At 35.4% G+C, this 26,642-nt stretch overlaps 2 protein-coding genes across 2 annotated transcripts in view; one reads left to right on the forward strand and one right to left on the reverse strand.

Annotated features, from left to right (window-relative positions):
* The window catches only part of LOC105431312 (putative RNA methyltransferase CG11342), a 238,840-nt gene that overhangs the window by 27,156 nt on the left and 185,042 nt on the right, over nucleotides 1-26,642 (forward strand). Inside the window, exon 2 of the mRNA XM_089075702.1 lies at nucleotides 1,709-1,764. The gene's annotated coding sequence lies outside the window, so the exon portion shown is untranslated. The remainder of the gene's footprint in view (nucleotides 1-1,708; nucleotides 1,765-26,642) is intronic.
* LOC105426960 (uncharacterized) lies at nucleotides 7,642-14,694 on the reverse strand. Its single transcript, XM_011638424.3, has 3 exons — nucleotides 13,046-14,694; nucleotides 9,521-9,737; nucleotides 7,642-9,311 (listed from the first exon to the last, which is right to left on the reverse strand). The coding sequence occupies exons 1-3, from the start codon at nucleotides 13,512-13,514 to the stop codon at nucleotides 8,987-8,989; spliced, it is 1,011 nt and encodes a 336-aa protein (XP_011636726.2). The 5' UTR covers nucleotides 13,515-14,694; the 3' UTR covers nucleotides 7,642-8,986.

Raw genomic sequence — 26,642 nt, forward strand, 5'->3', positions numbered from 1 at the left:
CCTGACTAACATCTGCTATAGATCTCATATTTTGAGAGATAAGTCGATCCTCATATAATTATCTCATCATTACACGAGTATCATTATTGATATGAGAGAAATAAAAGGTTTGCGTATATCATAAATGAGATGAAGACTTTGATGAAATCTAAAGTGGAAACAGGCAGATTTCTTCTCTAATGAATCACGTAATTCTCATGTCACTGTCGTGATTAATCTTTGGAAATTAAATTGAATTAATTCTTTCGATCGTCAAATATGTCTCTCGCGTTTCTCACACTTATAACGTCGATGCACATCGATGCATCACTCCACATGCACGTGTATATCAATGTCCTATGATCAACGCGGTTCCATTACGATATCATATATTCAGATAATCAATCACGAACGCTCAACATAGAAATTCGATCCTATTTGCTTGTAAGCCAAAGGGGAACCGCGATGAACATTTGTGCGAGGCCTCCCCTCCCCCCCCCCCCTCCTCCGTCCCAAGAGAGAAAGCACGCGACGCTGTGTAAATAGACAAGCATATGCATAAAAGGGCCAATGTCCACAAATCAAACGACTTTAGTTGTAAACGGGGAGTTTTTTGCATGCGGATCATTAATCATCCCTTAATCAAAAAAATGAAAAAGAAAGTAGAGCCCTACTTGTTGCATTTTGTGTATTGATAAAATAAATATATTAATATATTATTGATAAAATTAATATATTAATAAATTAATAAATTAGAAATTAGAATAAAGATGCGTAAAAAATATTAAAGTAAATATATAATTTTATATTAAAAATTAAAATTTTATTTTGAATATTACTGATTTATCAATTATAGCAAATTAAAAAATGACAAATGTTTATTTTAAATCTGATTATACATATATTATTTTTTTCTATAACTTTTTTTATTTATTTATGTATATCAAAAAACTGTTATTAAAGTCACTCAAAATATAATAAAAAATTAGTTAAAAATGCGTTTTTTAATAATAGTCCTTTAATAATAATTTATTGAAATAAACAACTTTTGTCATCAGGAAGCAAAATATCATTTTTATAACATATTTATATTTATAATTAGAAACGATTTTTTTTTTTAAAAAGATATGTATTTATTTTCGTAGAGAACTCTGCCTTACCGTCCGTGAAACTGTAACCGTTCGTCGCTTTTGCATCGCTGAGCGATTGAAGATGAAACCGCATCTTTCTCAGGAACTCAAACCTAAATATCTGATTTACCAGCTTATGAAACGATAACTCTCATAATTAACAACTTTTACCATTGATATGTCCTGCACTCTATATCTTACCGCAGAAAATATTTCCGAAATGTTAAACTGTATATAATTCTATGTATATATATATATATAATATTAAATTATATATTATATATATCTTCAGTATGAAAGAAAAATTTTATTTTAACTGTTTTCAAAGAATGTTGTACACGTTACTTCATTATTTCAATAGAAGTATTAGGAATGTCGTTTTTAATATGACTAATTATTATTGCTTTCTTGTTTATTATTTTAAAGACGGTTCAAGTTTTTCAATTCAATTCAATTTCAAAAAATGAAATTGACTAACCATTCTGCTTTAATGTATTTATGCAATCGAATTATGTGTTTTACACGTATAACTTATGATTTTGAGATTACAAGTAACAATATCTCTTTTCATAACCAATATCTCTTTTTTTTATTTTCAGGATATAAAGGTTTCTAGTGAAGATACTAGTAAGGTAGTAAGCTGTCCTCGTAGTTGGTAAGTACAAGAAATTTATGAAATATTTGAAAGAATTTCTTTGAGTCGTAGCGGCTGCATGAAACACCGCTGATTGGGCGCTCGTACGCCAATTTTCCTCGACGGCGCTTCGCCACGAAAAATCGCTAAATTGCTTCTTTGAAATGCCGGAAAAGCGAAGGAAACGGTTCCCTCCGTAGTTCGCCCGACAAGTTCTTCTTGGTAGACTTCAAGCGTCGTTATTCGCTTGATGATCCGCGCGATGTACTCTGGCTGATTTTCTCCCACCTCCGCAAATCCACAAAGTAGAACAGTTCTCGAGGAAAAGAAGTATTTTTACACATACATAGACTAAATAAGAATGCATGCTTGAAAATTAAAAAAAAAAAAAAAAAAATAGAATTTCACTTTACTTTTGATTTATTAAAAGAACATCCGAATTTAATTCATTATCTTTTGTTGTTATTTTTCGTATAATACAAAGAACGTTTTCAAAAGACACAAGTTAAAATCAGAGTAATATTTTAAATTTTCATTCTTTTGCAGTTCAAATTTGTTTAATAATTTTAATAGGCATTTTAGTTTTTCGTTTCCTTATTAATAAAAAAATTATTTGTCTTTGTCCAACGATGTCAATTAAGACACTTGACCTTGTCAAAAAGAAAATGTGATTTATCTAAAAATATGCAAAGTAATACGTGAAATTTAAGCGTATCACGGAGACACGGTAGTGTCTCGGGTGTCAAGTCAACCGAAAACTGCCGTGTGACTTTACGCGAATCGTCGAGGTTCGAGCATCTGAAATTATCGAATCTCAATAACGGCTATACTGATCAAGTTCTAAGTAGGCTTGATCGATAGCTTGAGTCCGACTTGCATAATAAAAGTATTTTTATTTTTCTGCTACGTGCCCTACAAGCAGAGATATTGCTACACAAAGTCCGATTTGGAAATTTTTACTTTAAGAACGTCATTATCGTCGCTTTTGTACGTCTGTCACGAGATGTCATTATTAATCTTATCGACCCAGCGGATTATCAGACTGAAGTCAGGGTTATTGTAGAATCTAGCGAATCAATGTTCGCTGGGTCCTGCAGTGATCTTAATTTATCGGCCTGATTTATCCGCTGGGTCGATAAAATTGATTGATGTAAACACGATAGTGTTTTTGGTTAGACCTCTCGGGTATCAATATAATAATAAATATGCGTATATTAAAATTAAAAAGGAAACATTAGCAGTATTAATAAATTGCATACTACTATTATTCTTTTTCTGCACGTCCGAATGGTGGCCAACGATGTTGACGTTCGCGGCGAGTTTGACAATTTGTAATAATTTTGGAGTGTAACTCATGTTTGTGTCTATACTTTGCAGGTAAGTTCTATTTTTCATTTTATTAGAGAACAAAGATATTATTCTTTTATTCAATCTTATCTACATACTCTTATTATGTCACTCTAGAAAAATCAGTTCCAAAGCGAATAAAAATGAAAATTTGTCAATTAAAAAAATAACATATCTAGAGAACTATACATATATTATAATTTTGAATCATATTTCTAATCAACTATTTATTATTAGACAATTACATACACACACACACACACACACACACACACACATATATATATATATATATATATAATTGCAAAATTTACAAAGAATTTAAAGATTGATATTTGATAATTTCCAACTTATATTGATATTAAACTATTTAATAACAATATATATGTGTGTATATATACACATTGTTTGATCGGATTGCATGGATGATTATTTAAGTTTATTATTTCTTCCAATATATATATATATATATATATATATATACACTATAAAATTACCTTTTTTTAAAAAAAAGGTAAGAAAACGGTGTCAAGTATAGTGGAATATTTCAAAATGTCTGATATCACTATAAAATTACCTTTTTTTTTAAAAAAGATAAAAAAAGGGTATCAAGTTATAGTGGATATTGCCAACTCAAATGATTGTGTAAAATTTATATAAAAGATTTGATATCAATAATTGGCGCCAAATTATAGTCTTACAAACATGAAGCTATAAGTCCATTTTAGTCAAATTATATATTTCAATCGTATAAAAGATTTGATAAACCACTGTTTTAAAAAAATAAAACTCAGTAGTAGTAGTTCCTTTAATTTAAAAATAATAAAAACCAAATTATATGTATATCTTTCTATCCATTAAAAACTTCTTTTTCTAACCCAAGTGGTAGTAATTATTTAGCTTTAAAATATTTTTATATCACAAAATTGCTTTACTCAATTTACGTTTTTATTACAAAGAATTATAAAGTAACAGTATAAAATAAATGATGAAAATTTTATTTAAATAAAATAAATTTTTATGTAAAAACACTTGGCGCTGCTTAGATCAAACGAAAATGCAAAACTAATGATGAGATTATTTGAATGTTACAAATAAAGGCAAAATTTATTATTTAATATGATTAAATTATAATTACACACACACACACACACACACACACACACACACACACACACACACACACACACACACACATCTTATTCATATTCTTTTTAGAGGTATGAGCAGCGCCAAGTGTTTTTACATAAAAATTTTTTTTATTTAAATAAAATTTTATCATTTATTTTATACTATTACTTTATAATTCTTTGTAATAAAAACGTAAATTGAGTAAAGCAATTTTGTGATATAAAAATATTTTAAAGCTAAATAATTACTACCACTTGGGTTAGAAAAAGAAGTTTTTAATGGATAGAAAGATATACATATAATTTTTATTATTTTTAAATTAAAAAAACTACTGCTTGAGTTTTATTTTTTTAAAACAGTGGTTTATCAAATCTTTTATACGATTGAAATATATAATTTGACTAAAATGGACTTGTAGCTTCATGTTTGTAAGATTATAACTTGGCGCCAATTATTGATATCAAATCTTTTATATAAATTTTACAATCATTTGAGTTGGCAATATCCACTATATTTGACATCCTTTTTTTATCTTTTTTTAAAAAAAAGATAATTTTATAGTGATTGATAATTACGTTACACCCATAAGTCCTATTCGTTTCTAATGTCGCGCTTCGAATGTTTTCGGCGAAATGGAGAGGTGTCCCCTTTAACGTCTTCAATAGTCCATGTGACACTTCGGCTCCTAGGTTTCCTTGGCAACCATCCCAATTGAAACGCGTGTCAGAAGTCGGAAGAATGGTATATAAGAGAGGTAGGAAAAAGTGACGACAGAGACGACGAAAGTAACGACTGAAATCTCAAACTTGGAACCGGCAATTCCGTTTATATTACTTGGAGAGGATGGCGAAATTAGATTCGCATCGTGCACTTGTCTTACTTGTGAAAGTAACGAGCGTTTGTTATATTTCAATTGCTTTTTTGTTTCGACGCCTACAGATTGATTGTAATGTTTCTTTTAACAGCCTTAAAAAAAAATTTCTAGATCTATAAAATATTGCGAGATATACGTATAGAAAAAAGTGTGTATTATACTTTTAAATTTGATCATCCGTTTTACATCTCATTGTAAGAGACACTGCAGGAAAAAAGAACATCCGAATTTTTTATCGCGTACGCAAATGGTTCGTGCAAAATTGATAATGACTGCTAGGTAGCAGCCTCGAGCGGCGGAATTGTCCTCTTTGTATTCCATTTTTTTAAATGAGATTCAAATTGATCCTGCTTTGGTTATCTTTTTGCATAGCAAATCTGACAGTATACTTACTTAGGAATTCATCGAAACATAGAGAATATTTAGTCCTAAATGTCTACCTGAAAAATTATATTTAATTTTTCTTATAATTTTCATTTTTTAAATATACAAACGAGTTCTTGTCATACAGATGAAGAGCAAGAATGAAATATATAAAATTAAAATTAATATAAACGTTTGTATTAGCAAAGAGAGAGACGAAGAAATGTTTTACGAAGAAATTTTTTTTCTCAAAAAGAGTAACAATAAAATTTATAATTATAATATTAATAATTAGAAATGATAGAAAATGATAATATACAAACGATATTTATCTTATTGTTGTCTTTTTTCTATGAAAAGAAAAGAAAAGAAAAATTTATAGAAAATTTATAGAAAAAGTAATGTTTACCTTATATCAAAGTAACTACTTTCTTTATCAACTGTACATGTATATTATTGAATTATATTATTTAACAGATAGAATTTACGTTAATTTTGCAAGTTTCTATTCATTTAATGTGCATAGCCTTTTCGTAACAAATGGAAGACGTGCGCTTGGAGAATGCGAGGGGTAGAGTCATAGAGGGTGATCAAGGGAGAGGGTGGTCTTGCGCTATTAACAGCTAATGAAAATTAGCTTTCGTCGGTTGATTGAGGGTTAAATCGTTCCTTTCTCGTTTTACGAGACAAGTCCATCAGTGGTGCACTCGAACGAATGTACTTCTGCTTCAAATTGCGAGCTTGTTACCGTCGTGTCTATAGGAAATTCCTGAATCAAGATTTGAAAATGGTTTGTTGTATTCTTTGAACTTAGATTTCGATATATTTTATACTCCAATTTATAGCTTCCATTATACTTTTAATAAGTTTCAATAACAAAACATTGCTAATTAATAAGAAAGTTGTTATAGGAATATGATTTTTGCTTATCGTATGATATTTATAACAGAATTTGAGAATAATTTTTTTTTTTTCGTTCACTGACAAACATATTTAATTAGATCTTGTAATTTAATTTATTTTATTTTACATAATAATCAACGTTATGCCACAAAATAAGTGTATAATACTATTGAAATAGCTTTTATTTTGTATAAAAAATTATTTTTGTAAAACAAAAATTTGAATTAGCATGATTACTTCTATTCGTAATCTGCAACGCTACCAGCTTAAACGTTCGCGACGGAAAATTGCTGTAACCGTGTAGAGACTTTATAGTCGCTTCTGCAGTCCATTATTGCTTCGTTTAGAACAGTTATAAACATTGTAAAACCATAATGCTCTTGCGCTAAACGAGGCCTTGTGTCTATGCAACAGTCCCTGTTAGTGCCACGCGAAACTCGTAATAATTTGCGGCTTGCGTCACGAAAATTGTGCTGACCACTATGTAGTATTGATACTCAGAAACGTCGAAAATACGAATTACGGGGCAAATGACGCTGAATGATTTAAACGAAAATTTTTCTTTTCTGTGTAAAATTGAAATCCCTCTTACAAATCCCTTTCATATGTAATTATCCGTACACAAAATTGATTACTTCTTTAATTATTTTTTATTTTCTTTGCTTTATTTTCTATAAAATGACCCCAAGTGTTTACGCACTTATTCAGAGATATCATGCTTATTTTTTTTTTTTTTTAGATATGTGGCGTAATTGATATTATCGTAAAAGAATACTGTATTAGAAGATAAGCTTGTTAAATATTTTATGTGACAACTGTGATTATTAACTGCTGTGTGCCGACAATGAAAACTTAAGAAATCTAAACAAATAAATTAAAAAGTATTAATTCCTTGGCGCTCGGAGACCGCCTTGTAAGGATTTACATGGCGGAATGTAAAAGATGTTTCGGAGGGCAATGTAACACTTTTATTTACAACAGATGAGTGTCAGATCTAGGTTTTTTTCTCCGTCCGTCGGTTAAGCCTGCTCGTCTCCACGTCTGAATAAACATATCTGATGTCTGCTGGGCCCACCCAGACACAGCCATTAAAATCCTTATGAGAAAGTCAGTTGCAATACTGCTCAAGAAAACCCATTTTCCACCTGCAACTTTGTACCTCTTTCTCTCTCTCTCTCTCTCTCTCTCTCTCTCTCTCTCTCTCTCTCTCTCTTTTTAATAATAAGGATAGTCGGGAGAGGAAGAAAATTGAGATAAAAATTCATGACAGAGATTCTCAATGGTATATATACATATATTTAAAGACATTTACGCATCTGTATTTAAACAATAAATTTACTTTGAAGATGGTACACGCGTGGCGCATGTTAAACAATTTTAATTAGCGTAAATATTCAATTCATACTTTTTTATATCATACACATTCCGCTACTAATTGCACAATCCGCTAGTAATTTGACATATTTTCCATTTTTATCTTAAAGATCGAGCAATTTCTATGTCAGACAATATTCTCTCGGTTAGAGAAAAAGCACGGTGATTTGGCATATTACCGTATAACAGTTTTGCAAGATTATTTTTATTTGTCTTATCTTTCGAGAGATATGAAACTTTAAAGAAAAAAACGTTAAAGGATTAGTAGAATTATTAGCATATTTTGAAAATTTAGTTTTCCTATTTCTTTTTTATTCTAAAAAGTTTGGTATCTCAGATAACAGAAAAAGATAGAGGAGACTCGATATTCCGTATTTTATACATTTATTTACAGGCTAATTTACACGATTGTTTTGATATCGTCACTGAATTACAATAAATATGCGTGAGATAATCTCAGACAGCTACGAGATGATTGATAAATTCAGTTATCTAATGTAATGGGTGTTAATTTTAAAGAAATAATTTTTTATACGCATGAGATACTCGTAGATCCAGATGTAATTGAAAGACTTAGAAGTAACACCGTTAAATTAAAGTGCTTTTGCAAATAAGCTAAGAAGAAGCTAGAAAGCATGATAAATCGTTAATAATATTTATTAAAGACATACTTGTTTTGAACATATTTTTCAATTTTCTATTCTAAAAAATGCAAAACACATCTGGATTGAAGAGCGCTATATTATTTAATAAATAAATGTAATCTAAAAACATGGTATATGTATATACAATGTTTGTTCAATATATACGGAAAGAGCAGTTTTACTGAAATAATAAAAATTTGACCGAATATTTATCTAAAAATAATTTTGCTCGTCACAATAATTATGACGTTTAAAATAATTGCTAGAACAAAAAAATTTTTCGCAGTATCATCAACATGCTTAAACGTTCTGCATAATAATTTTGATGATCATAATGATTTATTTTCAGATCTGTATCTAGTCAAGTTTTTAAATATTTTCACAAAATCACTGTTTCCGTACTGAGCATGCTGTTATCCCTAAGTCCTTCAATTCATGTCTCGGACTGAAATAAATATCATAAATTTTCCAAAAAGTCCTGTCTCAACTACCTAAAAAAAACGTATCATCATTTTTCGAACGATGATATTTCGCATTGAAGTGCGTGATCATCTGCGTTTCAACATGAAACGATACGTTCGGTACTTCGAGAGAGTAGTCTATCGCTTCACTTTTCATCCTTGATTTTCGAGATTTGACTCGGCTCGAAGTCGGGCGTGATTGGGCTTTGTACCTGAACGTGGGTGGCGTGTAGGGGTGGGCAGAGTAGCGGGTGATACGGCAGACAATAATACGGGAAACCGCCGAGCGTTTTGTTTGCGGGATGAATTTGCGTGCTCGACATCTGCCCGGGAAGCTGTCCGGAACCACGGAGAGGCAACCCCCTCAGATGCTCGTCGGGATGTACCAGGACGCGCACAGCCACGCGCCTGGCGCTTCCAGAGTTTACGAGGGCGCCTAGTTCCTGCTGCTGGCGCCGCTTGGTCTTATACCTGAATTCGGATAACGACAGTCAATAAAATCGAAATTAAAAAGGAAAAAAATATTTATTTGTAACAAAATCGAGATTACTTTCTTCGGTTATTATGGTTCGGTTGTTATTATTATTATTATATTTGGTTGTTATTACTATAATAACTTTCCGTTATTTTTGTACTAACAAAGTAATGAGATATAAGGTATATTAAATAAAAGACCGCACCGTCGATTTTGAAACCAGATTTTCACTTGTGTCTCCGTCAATTTCAAGCCACGTGCCAGATCTGCTCTCTCAGGACCCGACAGGTATTTTTGAGCGGCAAATCTTCTTTCCAGTTCGTATACTTGCGCGTGCGAGAATGCCGCCCTGCTGCGCTTCTTTCTGTTTTGTAAACTTTGGCCTGAATTTTGCGACTCGTACGCCTCGTCCTCCGCCTCATCTGTAAGAGAGGTGAACAAACTTCTATTTCATAAATGAAATTGCAATTTGTCACATGGTGGATAAATTTAAATATTGATAGAATTGAAAAATTGAAGCTGTGTAATAAATATAACTTTTATAGAATGTCACTTTTATCGATCACGGTATTCGTGTCAAATCATTCTAATTTATAAAAGGAACAGAGCTTTTAAGTTTTTTTGCATATCAACGAAGTCGGCGGAGTCTCATTTTTCGCATAATGCGGGCATGCCGTTGAAACTCGTTTGCGGATAAATATTTAGTTTTGCGCGAGAATCTGCAACTATACTGTAAAGCAATCGTTTAGCTTGAAAATCAGAGTAACCATCAGTGAGCAGCCATAGAGACGATGAACGATCGGAGAGAGAAAGAACGAGAGAGAGAGAGAGAGAGAGAGAGAGAGAGAGAGAGAGAACCTCGTTGCTTTTGATGTCTCGTACAAACATTAACACATGTACTCGCTACTCCGACATGTTTACGCTTCTGTTCCGCGGTAATTCTCCTCTAAGTTTAACCAGTGGCACTAAAGTACAATCGTATTGCAGATCAGACTAGCTTCTTCTACTTGGCAACGCGCTTGATCCGCTACTTTGCGATGCATACCCATTGCTATGAACGAAAAATTAGTGTGCAGCATTTTTAATAAAAATTAATCACGCTAAGCATACTTGTTTGAGATTATTACTATCTTAAATAATTTTTTGAGATATATTTCTTTTTTTTGTGAAGAAATTCCTATATATTTGAAATGGAAAATATAATAAATTTTAATTAAAATTTATTTTCTTTTTTTGCATATTTTGATTTAAAGTTAAAAATTTGATTCCGAACATTGTTTTTTTACAGAGATACTTTGATTGTCAATATCAAAAAGATCATAAACTTCATTGCTAAAGAATTAAAATTTTGACATTTAAAAAGTGTGTTTTGGTGCAGAAATAGGAAATCTTTTTAAAATCATAATTTACGAAAATATTATATTTAAAAAAAAAAATATATATATATATATATATATATATATATACATTTGTTTGCTTCAACGTTATGTTTATCTATCAGTTACAATTATTTCTTACATTTAATACAGAAATTAATACAGAAGAAATTTAATAAATTTTTTAAAATCGGTGATTATTTGCGAAAAAAATTAATTGTGACGTTCTCCAACAGTATCATAATTATTTCGCGCTCGAAATGTTCGTCCTACGTCAATGTTTATCGTCGGTGGTCAGCAGGAGACGCGGGGCATTTAGAGAGATCTATATTTGATCACTTTCGACGTCGACTAGATGCCATCTCGTCCGGCTAATGCGTCCATCCTTCGGCGCTCGTCAAACATCCTATGGATGTTTATATCGAGTCTATATCGAGAGTTTGGTTCCAGGCGAGCAAGTGGCGTCGACTAACTGACTCTGATTACATCCCGATGATCCTTCAAGATCACTAAAACGCTTCTTCGTCGCAGCGGAAAGGAAGGGCGAAAATCGGGAAGGATTTTCTTAGTTATTATCATAATAAGTGGTTAGGGAAACAGAGAGAGAGAGAGAGAGAGAGAGAGAGAGAGAGAGAGAGAGAGAGAGAGAGAGAGAGCAATTTGTCGCGACAACGCCAATTCTTTCAACTTGTCCATTATCATATTAAATGACTGGAGAGATTTCCCCTCGAAAGTGGACTCGTAATTTTCTGAGTGCACCTTGAATCGGTGCCAGCTCGTGCCTACCTCTCCACCCTCGAGCCGTTGCAAACAATATCCTATCGGTGCGGTTTCAGGTGACGATTCTTCACTTAAGAGGAGACACTATATATCATCTCTTCGTAATGTTAGTTCTGTGCTTTTTTTTTTTACAAAACTTATCTTTATGAAATCTTGATCTGACCCTGTATTTTATGTAATATTTTTCTATAAACATAAATCCTGAAATTATATTGAATCTTCTATCAATCATCTTTTTCAAATCATTTTATATTCCTCTTTTGCATTACAATATACAAGATTATAGAAATAGAATTGGTATAAAATTATCGAATTTTATTTTACATATAGTTTTATAGTAAATCTGAGACGAGGAAATCGAGTGATGCTAACGGTTAATAATGATTAGAATTTTATATTATTTAAACCACTGAGAAATATTTTTCACAGTTCTAAGTGGATCAAAATCATTTATATCCATATGAAATCCTGCCATGAATGATGTTAATCAGTGTGATTGATTTCACAAAGCAGTCAGAATGCGAGGGAGAGTATCTGTTTACCCTTATACTAAGATAACATTATTTGATCACGTAATTCTATATCTTCGGTAACGAGGGTAAATATTACGAAAAAATGGATGTGGCACAAAGGGATGCAAAGATAAACTAGGAAATATCTCTACCTTTCGTGCGATACTCAGCGCAACGCGCTAAATAACCACACCATAATTAATTAAATATGAAATATTGAAATAAACAATTAAATATGAAACATTACTGTAGTTTATAGTGCAACGCACAGCGCGATGTATATTGTGTTAACGGATGCAGACGATTAACCAAGAATTATTGCTATTCTATATGGAACTACATATCCTAGCGCTAGCATCTGTCATGAATAAATCAATCATGAACGTTTACTCGGAAATAGTTAGCGATCGTAACCTTGATCTAAAACGGTTTGATCCAAACGGGAGGTAATCCGCAGATCCTTGCGTGCTCGAGACACAGAGGAACAGAGTGTGGCCAGAGATCGAACAAGTGCAAGAAGTAGCCGGTACTCGTGACGTCTGCAGTCGAGTGCCACTTATGCTACTAAAATTACATTCAATTACGTTATCTGCGCTCGGGTTAACTTTAAAAACCCTCGAAAAGCGCTCGTCTGTTACGCGCGTATCTGCTCAAATGACCTCTTAAGCTCGCATCCTCGTGCCCAATACAAAATCCCCTGGCCACCATGTCTCCCACCATGAGCTCGAAAAATATTGTTTTCGAAAGCGATATACTATATCAATCTAACTTTTCTTAAAATTAATGTCCTTGAAAGCTCTGATCAATAATGAATCGCTATGATCGCAATCTTCTAACGATAATCTTAGTAATATTAAAAAAAAAAGTTCTACTCCATTTGTTTATCAAATTGCCATTTGCCACCTATTTTTTTTATTTAATTTAGTATTGCGGGATTAATAATAAAAAATGTTAAGTGTACGATGCTCTCTCGTTTGATGTTTTATTCCAGGATCAAAGGAAGTTCATTGCATGATTGCTCATTGTATCACGTAACAATAACTTATTCATAGCATTACGTACCTAGATATTTATTTTTACTCATATCTAAAGCTTCGTCTTGCTGCCTATGAGAAGTTTCCATCGGTTCCTTAACAGGCTGATACGCTGTCAGGTTTCCCAGAGTTTCGAAGTGATTCTTGAAGGTTCCTTGGGTCAAGTGCGGGATGCCTCCGAAACTTGATAAGTTTGCTTGCGCCAGGTTTCTCCTTAAGATATCCAACTCGTGCGCCATACTCAACTCCGGCGTGGGTAATTTCGAATAATGAATCACCTGATCATGATCGTAGCTTCCGTCGAGCTGCTCGTTTTCCACGCGCTCGTACTCGCGATTGTGCCTCCTCACCGGCGTGGAGACAGCGGCCTGAATTTTTTCCAAGTCGCATCTCCTCGAATCCGCGCAGGAGTTTCTCCGGCTCAGAATATCGGCGATACTGAAAGGGGTCGGTTGAAATGGTTTCGGCGAAGCTTCGCTGCGCTTGTCGTCCTCCATCACTCCGTACTTTTCTACCGTTCCCTTTCTCGACGATCACGAATGAAAGCCGCCACAAAATAATTTTTTTTTTTTTTAACACTCAATATCCGCTCTTCAAATCTTCTTCGTCATAGTTGCAGTTATCAATTGTCCACACACGAAAAGCTCATTGCGTCACATATTACGAATTCTCACCATGTAAGTTTATCACTTTATCTTTTCTTCGCGGCAAACTTTGACTTCTCTCACTCTTATAAACCGATCGAAAAAAGTTGAAAAATTTTACATTGAATTTTCTTAGCCACACATGCTGTCATTCTTGCTCGTCGATACGTTGAAATCGGAAGATCGGCGCCGACGAATGCTAGGCGCCTTTCGCGTTCACATAATTTCTGAAGGCCCTCGGGCAGCCCGAAGATCGTTGGTAGGTCGACTGGCGTTATTAATTGTTATTCCCGAGTGCTCGACCCTTCCGATTCGAGTGTGCTTCGGTCAAGTGTGCTTGTCGCCCGCGGAGACTTATTTTTCGAATTACCACACTCAACCAGCGCTGCTCCCCTCTTCCTCCCTCGAGAAGAGCCTCCCTCTTTTACTCGACCAACCCCCACCGCTAAGAACTGCTTCGCCCTCTTCTCTCTCTTTCTCTGTTCTTTTCCTCCCGTTCTTCTCTTTCCGTTTTGAAGCTCTTCTGAAGATCTCTACTTTCACATGAGACGCTTTCACTCAAGGCGGTTTTTGTCTCTATTGATCGAGAGAAGCTCGACGTTTATCAGATTTCGACGATGCTCTCATCAGTTATCGATCGCTCTCTGACTCGTAGAAATGATATTTCTCTCTTCTCTTCTTAACGAGCCCGATGATGCTCCTCGTCACTCATTCTCTCGGTCCCGGCTCTCCTGAGCTTGCACGAGTATCGCGCGTTCTGAGGTAGGTGGAGCTTTGGGTGCTTCTACGGTGCAATCGGACGCGACGCTTCCGTCACGACGCAAGCCTCGCCCTACGGCCAATCGACAGCTTTTCCGCGCGACGTCGCTTTTCCGCGGCGGCCAATCCAGGCGGTGGCACGAGATGAGAAAGATTCTTCCACGGAGTGGGATCGCGGGGGATTTTTAGATCATCGCGCTCGTCACGACCCCGCCGGAAACGTACGGGGCACTTTACAGATTTTCTCGTTTTGTCGTCCGTGTCAGCGAAGATGATAAAAGGCTGCTTAAGTTCTTGTGACGAAGCAATCACTCACGCTCGTCAGACATGATGACAGTTTTATTTGATGTATGTTGTGCGATTACTTATATTCGACATTTGATTAAAATGCGCATCAAAAAAAAAAACAATTATCACTTTATTCGAATCAATTTTTTTATTGAATTTGATATCTTCTTTAACAGCAAACTATAATAAAGTCCTTTTGTGATTTCCTGATCAATATTTTTATAATCATTTTTTATTCATCGTTTCTCTCACTCTTTATATCGACTATTCTTGTTTAATTATCATTGATCATTTTAATGATACTTTTTTTATTGATTTTGTTTTTTGCATACATCATTTTTTGACAATATCATAAAAAATAATATACGTAAAATATAAAAATACACACACATACCTCAAAATACACAGCATGTATTATGTATAAAATTATGTTTTTAAATCTGATATGAGTCATAGTGATAGGTCACTTAAAATTAACTTAACGTTCTTTTTCAAATTAGTAAGATGACGACAAAAAGATGAGATAATCATCTTACTAACTGTGTAAAATATGACGAGAAATTACGTTTCTAAAGCCCATACCACACATACACAGTTGATGACAACCACTGTCAGTGGAAGTCAGTGGAGTCGCAGCTGATAGTTTCAAAAAGTTACTCTATTCTCTTTGTACGTAGCGAGATGGTAGATGCCTGGCGTACTTCTCGTCTCGATACGATACGAGAGAAACTACGCGGTGCATATATAAAGTACGCTTTACATAACAATCGCCGCTAAAGACTCGCGGTATTGTCCGCCACGTGCTGGCACCCGAGTTCCTATGGCGGTTTAATTAAGTGTGAACCACAGGAACGTGGACTACGCCTGAGTTGATCCGATGATGACCACCTCGCGCGCTCGAGATATCGATGAGAAAATACTTTCGTTCTTTTCCCGTCTGTCTTGCTCATCGTCGGGTGGTGCACATATCGTTCACACTCTCGAAAAGGTGCAGATACACATGTACATCGATTACGAAATTCATTCTGTGATCACAAAAATAAATCAAATCTTAATTGGTACTTAATTAAGAAGATCACAGCATATCTTTATAAAAAGATAATTTATGTTTATATAATTTTTTAATTCAATTGTACAAATTAAAAAAATTTTTCCATTAAAATGAGGGTTTGATATTTTTTTTCACTAAAAGCAGTTTTTCCAACCTATGCTCTTAATTAACAATAAATTATTATAAACTTGCTTTTTATCACAAAAATTAGAGGAATAGAATAGTAAAAGAATATTTTATTTTGTACTTTTTTCAAATAAATGAAAAGATATTATTTAAAATGCTGCCATTTCAAGGCAATATATTTTTAATTATCCGAAATATATATTATGTCATTATTTATCTATTTTTATATCAAATAATTTGCGTTATCTTCCTGTTTAGTTATATCATGAAAGAATGAAGGAAATCTATAAACTGGTAATTAAATTGTGAATGACATACGTATTGTAGATAAATTTCAATAATTACCTACAATTAATAAACTTTTTCTATAGGACAGATATGTATCATAAGTACTGCCATTATATCTTAAGTATCTAGACCGGAAATTGGAAAAATCGATGTCTGCCATTTGCTCGTTACACCGCGTTATATACAGACGATCTTATAAGCCAATCTTAAGTCTACATACCGAGACCTCTTTTTCTCGATCCAATCTAATCGATAATAAATTATAGGGAGATGGTGGTACATCTCTCCCCTAAAGCTAAGGCTCTGACCCTCCCGCTCAATTGGTCGCAATTCTTAAAGACCTTAATTGGCGCGGAAAATTATACCTTATTTCAGTTACCCCCGAACAAGACCGGCGTCCGCCCTTCGCCGTCATCCTTTACTCGACCTCGCTGTACTTTGTTGCCTCTCGTCTTTTCCTCCTTCGCTCGATTTCTGCCACTCGGATATTTCTTTTTCCGTTACGAGTAAACCGTTCGCGAAATATCGAGATCGCGCCGACGAGCAACCTCTAAAAGCGAATGAAATTTTTATTGAGAGAGAGAGAGAGAGAGAGAGAGAGAGAGAGAGAGAGAGAGAGAGACACACGTCGACGTGAGGACGTGGGTCGACCAATTACAGGCCAAAGTGTCGCTCATTTATGAAATGAAATCTCTGTCAGAGGACCGAACATCTCGGCAGCATCCGCCTGCCAACTCTGGCAGTCGTCATTCATACGGCGAGTCGATTCCGTTGCGCAAAAAGTCACCGGCCGTTCGTCTCGAGCGGAGCTTCGCCAGTCACCCTTTTAACAGGCTCGTCGTTTTCGCCTGTCGCGCGAAGAGAGCGACTGGAGATGTCCCATAAAATCAAATAGTTTCCATACGAGGCCCCTTCCGAGCCCGATTTAACCGGCAGTCAATAAAGACTGCGAACCAAGACGGCGAACGGAGATCGTTCAACGACCGTATCGGAACGAAAGCGAAACGTTAACGTAAACTGAAAAACAATCGTCGGCCACGGCGGCTGTCACTCCAACGAGGAGTTTGCATCCGCGTGGCGGAGTCATCTGTTCCCTACGCGGTCGCGATCGTTTATTTTTCCAGAATGGCCGCTAAAACACCCTCGCTCCGTTCGGTCCTCCGAGTAATTTTAAACTATTTATAGCGGTCCACCTAGACGAGTTATCGGGGCTTTTTTTTTTTTTTATCGGGAAAGTGCTAAGACGGATCGATGAATAACGCTTATTACATGGTAATCTGATTACTTATTGCGCGGATTCAAAATTTGTCCATTTATCTTACAAATTTGAGATTGAATAACTTTGGTAGATGATCTCTGTTGGTATATTTAAAAAATAACTAAGAATTACAGATTTTAAGTTTTAAATTAAATTATAATTTTAATCATAATTTCAATTTTCATAAAATTATTAAACTCGTAAAATTTTTATAATTTTTACATAGTACTGTGTAATTATTAATTCCAATAAGATATATACGTTTACACGGTAGAGATCGGTGCGAATCAAGGTTTTTTTGACATCGAATTGAATCTTATTTCTTTGTTCGTATCTTAAATCGAATCAAATTTTACTCGAATTGAATTGAATCGGATGAAATGGAATCGAATTATTGAAATATAATTTTTAATTAACGATAGAATTATCGTTATGTCAAGTTTTAATAAGATAAAGATAATAAAAGAAAAGATCTCTATGTAAGAAAAATAATACTAATTAATGTATATGACTCGTATTTGAACTTTTTAGATTCGAAATTTTCGAATAGTTCAAATTCGAATTGAAGATAAGATTCGATTCGATTCGATTCACATTTGAATAATTGGCAGATCTCTATAGTATAGTATAGTAGTTTAAGTGTGTGATGGCAATAATGATTCGAAAAATTCAAGATGCCAAGGAGAATCGATCGAGGAGTGAATCGTACGGGACGCCGCGATCCAAACGCAGGGAAAGGAGAAAGGAGGAAGAAGGGAGAGAGGAAGCGTGAATGAGCGGACGGGAGTGGCGGCGGCGGCGGCGGCATACACTGAGCACTAATATTACGTCTCTGGACTGACAGACGCGCGGACTTTAAAACCCAAGACTAACAAACAGTTAGCAGTCATCCGGTCTTCTTGCTTTTATATTCTTACGCGCGCGTTCACGCGCACGGCCGCCCATATCGCGCGCCACGCTCGCGCGAGTAGAGCCCTCTTCCTCCGCCTCCCCCCTCCCTCCCCTCCCCCTTCTTCCCGCATGCCGGTTACTTTCGCGTCGTCAAACGGCGATCGAAATTTCCTGCTCGCCTTCGCCGAAGGCAGGGAAGACAGGGAGGTTTCCTGTTGACGATGAATTCAAGGAGAAGTCGGGTCCTCGTCAAAACTCGAGAGCGACTTTTCGTCGTCGCGAAAACAGCGATTCTTAGATATCTTTGGCAGAAAGATTGCTTTTATCGCGAGGTGTTGCGCACATGTGTAAGTGTAGGTACATATTGCATGCGGATTGAATCACGTATATTTGTGTGCGAGTTTTGTCAGTTGTCGCTATTATTCGCGATTTATTACACAAATAATTCTTACATAGATTATATCTTCAACAAATAATAGGTCAATCTTTAATGCAAATATAATTTGAAGAAAACTAAAGAAAAGATTTATAATGTAATCTTTTATAACAAAAACAAGTCATCTCATTAATGATCGAGAGTCGAACTGGAAATTTTCTTTTCTTTTTTCTTTTGCCTCTTTGGACATATTCTAATGCAATTTCTGGATGTTCCAGGATGTTTACCAACAGTAATCACATTTTTATTCTTCTTATGAATATGGGAATTATATATTTTTTCCCCTTAATTCAGAGATATAATATTAATCATCTATGCCAAATACAATTCTTTCAAGTTATGAAAAAAATTTCTCATTTATTGATTAATATATTTTAAATAGATAATAGTTTATAGCTTCAATAAATAAAAATATTTTTAAAATATTTTAAAGATAGCAACACTTTCGGTGTAAAAAAATAAAGATTTTACTTTATCATCAAAAGATACTAAAAAATATAATATATATATATATATATATATATACACAACTATCGTACGTTATCACGGAAAGATAGATCTCTTTTGATGATTGAAATTACATTACCGATTAATTTATCGTCAGGAGATAATAAAAGAGAATTCTCGTACATTGATATTTGGCTAATATTTACGCATGCGTCTTCTACTTCATCAGCCGTTGTGAAGGGAGATTTCTCGAGAGTGGTTGCTTTGGGATATCCACTACAGATGGCTGGCAGTGCTCGTTGGTTTTTCTGCTGCCGTACATTTAGCTCTACCAGTAGAACGAATCGTAATAGCCCATAAATCCCCGTTTTTTTCTCTAGGTTCTTTTTATTATTTTCGCCCAAGCGAGTGTGAATAATCGAATAATTATCTCTCTGAGCCGTAATTAGGCCACCACGGAGGACCTTTTTTCCAAAAGCCATCGTATCCCTTGAATTAAAACCCTCGAACGAAAATGACGTTCCGCGTAATAACATACGTATTCATTAATTGTCTTGCACCTTCGAGGTAGATCGTCGTGTGAAATGCTGAAATGTTTATTTTAGAGTGCGCCAAATCTGCGCGCAAACTCTTAACAAAATTAATTATTTAGTAGTTGATTTTTTATGTCATTAAATTAAGTAAAATTATTAATGTGGCGAAGTTTATATCAAATTTTTATAATGACGTGTTCAGTCTAAGAAATGATTTAGTTAGTATAATGGAATTAAATTCGGAATTTAAAGTGCGCTCTTTTGTTAGATTTTTCGAGGTAAAACTGCGTGCAAAGAGTTAACAAGCTCGAGGAGATTTGTTGAAACGTCGTCATCGTCAATGTCGTATCTTTTTCGCGGATAATCCTTTCACCTCATCTCAAGGACTGCGGACAGGAAAAAGAGATTGGTCGGTTGGAGAATGAGCGATCCGAAAGGAAGAGGGCAAAGAAGAAATAAAGAGTATGGCGGATGCGGAACGTGGCGGGACTCTAGTAACTCCCGGAGGTCATGATTAATCAATTAGCGATCTTGGGATCCCCTTTAAAAATCGACGCCGGCGAGGAGGAGGATTCGAAGCAAAAAAAAGAGGATAGCTGCCCAAAGGAGCCGCCGATGACGCAGCTGAATCCGTTGCACGACCGCACTGTCAACCGATTTTCGAAAAAATTCGATCACGTCGATTGTTTGCCCTGCCGATCGCATCGCGTTTAGAGATCCCACTTCGTCTTCCAACTCTCTCTTAACAGAGTTGTTCATCAACCGACAAATTCTACTATGTTGATTGAAAGAAAGGATTCCCCTTCGTCTCTTCCAACAGTCTGTCCCGATCTATTGAATTAGGTAATTAAGTTGTAAGAGAATTAATTTTGTAAACAGCGAAGGGGAACGAGCTTAAACGGGCTTTCGATTGATTTTTAAGCCTTCGCAAAGTATTCTTAAATATAGAATATTTTCAAAAATAAATTGCTTAAAATCTGACAATAATGTTGAGAATACTTATATTTTTCTAAAATATTGATGTCAAATGTCGAATCGTCTATATAGCAGATTGTTTGAAATGCCGCACTTTGGACAGTTGAGATCATCCGAATGTTATTCGCGTGCAATGTCGCTTAGAAACGAGTTGTAATCTTCAAGTTGCGCGTATCTTTGTATTTTCAGCATACGGATGTGTTCGATCATAGGAAGCCCGAATTTTATTGTAGGTCCAAAAGCGGCCGCATAAACCCTTCAGGTCACTCAGGACGGTTATCTCCTCCTTCCTGAAAGCTTTTTATTTTATTACTGCATCTTCCTATAATGCATACCTCGGGACGTGTTCTTACTTTTATTACGAGCCTGTGTCGGCAGTCTTTGATTTAATTAACTCTTAAAGTTCTGTTACCTTGTCCGTTACCGACACGTTCTCCAAAAACGGCAAGAAGATAGAAATATCACGAGAGAAAACCACTCTAAACCAATGTTATGTGGGGGGAGAACCGACATCGAAATTTTTTTATGGATAACAGTAATGTAAATGACTACAACAAACATAGTTTTAGCATTCGAAAATCTACTCTTTGATTCTTTATTTTTCTGCATTTGAAATTTGCGCAGGCAATACTTCAAGTTTTATTTCGCATTACGTAAACTCAATATTAATATAATAATGAATATGTAATTATATAATAATAATAATTGCATTAAAACGAAGCTATCGATTGAAATTTAACATTAAATGTGTTTAAAGGTAAGTTTGTTCCATTATCGTATTATTGTATAGGGCTTTTTGATCATTATATTATCGAATTAATGAAGTAAACGCCGCATAAATGGAGGGGAAATTTTTTACTAATTTATTTAATATCTGAAGCTTTGCAGCTTTGTGCTCTATAGAGTAACTGTATAGAGAAACTGTATAGAGTAAACACAATACATTACATTATTCAAGATAATTTTCTCGCTCTCGTCCACGCATCATATTTATGAGACTGCGTTGCCATGAGTTATTAGTCAGATACCTGACTTAGTTATTACGTGGTTATCTTTAGTTTTACATCAGTGAAGAAAAAAAGCAAAGAGAAAAGGCGATTGAAGACGATCGATTAATTAACTGATTATTAATCGCGCGAGTTGATGTGATCAGCCGATAGGATTTTTCCGTAACTATAACTACTACTATTTTCCATGTCTATAATTTTATGGGCGCTTTTTTTTTTTTTTTTTTTTTAATGTGAATGTTCATTCTGAATTTTTCCAAGGTAAGTAGGAAGAGAAGAGCATAAGCAATATAGATGCGATGGATTAAAATTCAAATAACAAGTAAAAAAATTAATTTATCCGTCGATATTATTATATTTTGTAACGCGACTCTTTATTGTGCAGCAAATAGGCATTTCATAGTTATGTAAAAGAATACTGCGAAATTTTTACTTTATATTTATTTGTATAATTAATTTCCATTAGTCGTTTAATTGCGATTAATCGCACATTCTTCTTTCTACGTTGTTATTTGAGTAATGCAGATTTTAAAGCTACATATGATTAAAAAAATGCACTGAATATATGAACGAAGCAGATCTTTTTTAATGACTTAAGCCTTTTATCTCATATATATATATATATATATATATATATATATATATATATATATATGAGATTTGTATCGCTTGATGTAACTTGATGTAATGACAACCTTATTCTTAAAATAGATACGACGAATCTACAAAGATCCGAGGAAAGATCTCTCGAACGGATGAATTTAGGAAGAGATAGAATCGAGCAAGATCATTGACGCGTATAAGCAAGGGTTTTCCAAGTTCAGCACGGCGAAACAATCGATCCTGTCATCGAGGCTGGTAGCGAGAAAGAAAGTCTTGCTGACAAGATTTCTCGACTAATTGTTTAATTAGAGTCTCCGTATATCTACGTAGAATCTAAGCTAGTCGACAGGAAAAGACAGGAGGGGAAGGAAGGGAAGGAGAGAAGGAGGTACCGATCTTCAGGATCGCTCGATCTTCTCGCGCCTTCAGGACCGGGCACTCGCGTGACCCGCTAATTTCCCTAATAGATTAAGTATCGGAAGAGGTTGTCATTTGGCTGGCACGCTAAGTGAGGCGAGCACCGAGCACCATTGTTTCACAAACAAAAGCCGGCCGCTTTGCGAGTCATGGCGGCGCTCTTTGAACGCCCCTCGACCAATCAGCGGCCGCCTTTAGAGCGCCAAGTACAAAAGAAACCGGCCGGAGATGATTGAGATTTTCTGTGTGTATTGCCGCTGCCTTATACATCTCACGACGAGAGAAAGAGACGAAGGCATAGCGGAGAAAGGGAGGAAAGAAGACGCGATGACGCTAGGGCGTAAGAGAGGAGAAGAGGCGCGGATTTGTTAGAAATAGATGATAGAGAAACCACGTCGCGAGCACATCGATCGATAAGAGATCTAACTAATGCCTTAACGCTTATTGTTAATTTACAATGCCGTGCAATTTTTGTGCAAAGAACACTTATGTATATATAAATGTTTGTAAAGGATTAAATGCACTCGTATTATACAAAGAGAATAAAAAAAAAAGATATAACAGAATGCCTCATATTTGCAAAAGAGAGAGTTGCCATGAAACACTTGCCAATGAATTACCATTTCCATACGTACCTACAGTATGTTCGCGGTTCCTAAATGCAGCGTTTCACGGAAATGTACTTACAGAACATACGCGTCCGGTACTCTCGGCTCGTTTCCGTGGAAACGAAACGATAGCGGTCGCCAACTGAACAATTCCGTGTCGAAGGAAAATAATGGCTCTTTTGAAATTCAGCACGGAATATAATCATTGCGGTTTCGCATAGTCGAAATAACAGAACATCAACGGATTCGGAGTTCCAGGAGAACCAACTAGCTATTCCTTCGTGCCAAGATATGATCCTTTCGATATTTCTCATCTAGAAATATTGTACGTGATTCTCAAAGTGATTGTCAAAGTGTATTAAATCTAAATATCTCAAAATTAAAAAAAAAACTTTTCATGATGGATGGTTCGAGAGTCTACGATCAATTTAAGATTTATTGATGGCGACACAAGCAAACCACACAACCCCCCCCTCATCGAGATCTCCTTCTCTTTTTCATAGAGAAAGATTGAACTACCAAACACGCTCTCGTCAAAATACATATCGGATACCATAAAGCGGTTGAAGAAAACGAGGAACGGCGGACCGGGATATAAGATAGACGCGAAAAGAGGACGGAGACAAAAAATGGACGACGGAACTGTGCGCGGGGGCGAGCGGAGTTAATGTGAAAGAAGAGGAGGCCCCTCGCGGACCTCCCTACGACCCTCGGTCGACCGCGGACCGGACTAATGATCGAAGAAAGAAGCCGCCTAAACGACCCGTGTCCTCGGGTGTTAGGCCTCTCCTTGGATCGGGCCCCGATTCGCCGTAGAAATCTAAAAGGCTCCCTCGTTATCGACTGCCGAAGATGCGCCGGCCGTGGGAGTCGCCACGCCGATTTTTGCGTCCACGTAAACGGAAGTGCACGAGAATGACGAGTGACGAGAATGAGATCGAAATACCGAGATCCAATCAAAATGCCATACAAAAAAAGATGATAAACGTCCACAAAAATTTTGCGGACATGTTTGTGGAAGATCTAAAATATCACTAAAAAACTCTCTCTATATTTTTTTTTTTAGTATATATATATATATATATATATATATATATATATATATATCGTTATCTTAGATCTTAGGTGATTTTATATTATTAATCTTGTTGCTTGTTTTATGTATCGCGTCAAAAATGCGTGTCTCCAATACGAAAGACAATTCTTGCTCTCACATATTTTTCATTCAACAATGAATCATTCGATTCTCGTCGGACTGCTATAAATATTCTAGGCATTTCGAACTTAAGACATCGACTCGTAAGAGTTGTTACCCTAACGCGCGCCGACTATCTACGGAATTCCGATTATTTTTGTTGGCAAAGAAAGCAACGGATAATCTTCACGTTTCGCTGGTCCTGCGACTTCTACAATCCGCGAAAAGCACAGAGAAGCACCATTACTCCTCCGCGGCACAACGTTACCCCGTAGACATCCCGCTGATGACGGGTGTCGAAGCGGTAAAAAAATGCACATACATACATACATACATACATACATACATACATACATACATACATACATACATACATACATACATACATACATACATACATACATACATACATACATACATACATACATACATACATACATACATACATACATACATACATACATACATACATACATACAATACATACATACATACATACATACATACATACATACATACATACCATACATACATACATACAAACATACATACAATACATACATACAATACATACATACATACATACATACATACATACATACATAATCCATACATACATACATACATACATACATACATACATACATACATACATACATACATACATACATACATACATACATACATACATACATACATACATACATACATACATACATACATACAATACATACATACATACATACATACATACATACATACATACATACATACATACATACATACATACATACATACATACATACATACATACATACATACATACATAACATACATACATACATACATACATACATACATACATACATACATACATACATACACATACATACATACATATACATACATACATACATACATACATACATACATACATACATACATACATACATACATACATACATACATACATACATACATACATACATAACATACATACATACATACATACATACATACATACATACATACATACATACATACATACATACATACATACATACATACATACATACATACATACATACATACATACATACATACTACATACATACATACATACATACATACATACATACATACATACATACATACATACATACATACATACATACATACATACATACATACATACATACATACATACATACATACATACATACATACATACATACATACATACATACATACATACATACATACATACATACATACATACATACATACATACATACATACATACATACATTACATACATACATACATACATACATACATACATACATACATACATACATACATACATACATACATACATACATACATACATACATACATACATACATACATACATACATACATACATACATACATACATACATACATACATACATACATACATACATACATACATACATACATACATACATACATACATACATACATACATACATATATACATATATCGAGCGATTAACCAAACGAGACAGGGGTCTCCCCGTATCGAACATTATCTGGCCCATGTCGAAACACCAGTGAGCGATTTCGTCCGTCTTGTTCGTTCCCTCGCTCGCTCCATCCTCGTCATACCCCCGTGACACGTTTTAACCCCGTCCTGCTCGCACTCATCAACGCAATGCCCGTCCTTGTCGCACATTTCCCTTCCTTTCCTTGCCACACCTTCTATCACACTCAGTCTTCTCTCTTTCTCTCTCGTTCTCCAATTCCCCCTGTTATCCCTTTCCGTCTCTCTTACGGATCCATGCGAGGCAATCGCCTCGTCCTCGCGTTCCTCGCGTTGCCTTACCCTCCTTACCCTCCCTCGACAGCTCCCTCTCGCTCGCGCTCGGACGACGCGCATGGCGCGTATAATTTTCATATAGTTCCCTCTCGCTCCTAGCCGTCGGCCGGCGAGCGAGCCGCCGGCTCTCTCGCGCCCGTGGCGGCGCGGATGAAGGAGAGCGGCGCCCTTTGAAGTCCAGTTGGGAGCCAATTACACGAGTCACACAGGGCCGCACGCACCGCGTCGCGCGGCGTGG

This window comes from Pogonomyrmex barbatus, unplaced genomic scaffold (genome assembly GCF_055798465.1).
Source record: "Pogonomyrmex barbatus isolate J1 unplaced genomic scaffold, ASM5579846v1 scaffold19, whole genome shotgun sequence".
NCBI classification, from domain to species: Eukaryota; Metazoa; Arthropoda; class Insecta; order Hymenoptera; family Formicidae; genus Pogonomyrmex; species Pogonomyrmex barbatus.

Excerpts from the sequence above, each read along its gene's own strand:
- LOC105426960 (XM_011638424.3), bottom strand. The coding sequence starts at position 13,514 with ATGGAGGACGACAAGCGCAGCGAAGCTTCGCCGAAACCATTTCAACCG. Across the intron at positions 9,738-13,045 it reads GAGTAAAAATAAATATCTAG|ATGAGGCGGAGGACGAGGCG; the intron begins GTACGTAATGCT and ends CCTCTCTTACAG. Across the intron at positions 9,312-9,520 it reads ATCTGGTTTCAAAATCGACG|GTATAAGACCAAGCGGCGCC; the intron begins GTGCGGTCTTTT and ends ATCCGAATTCAG.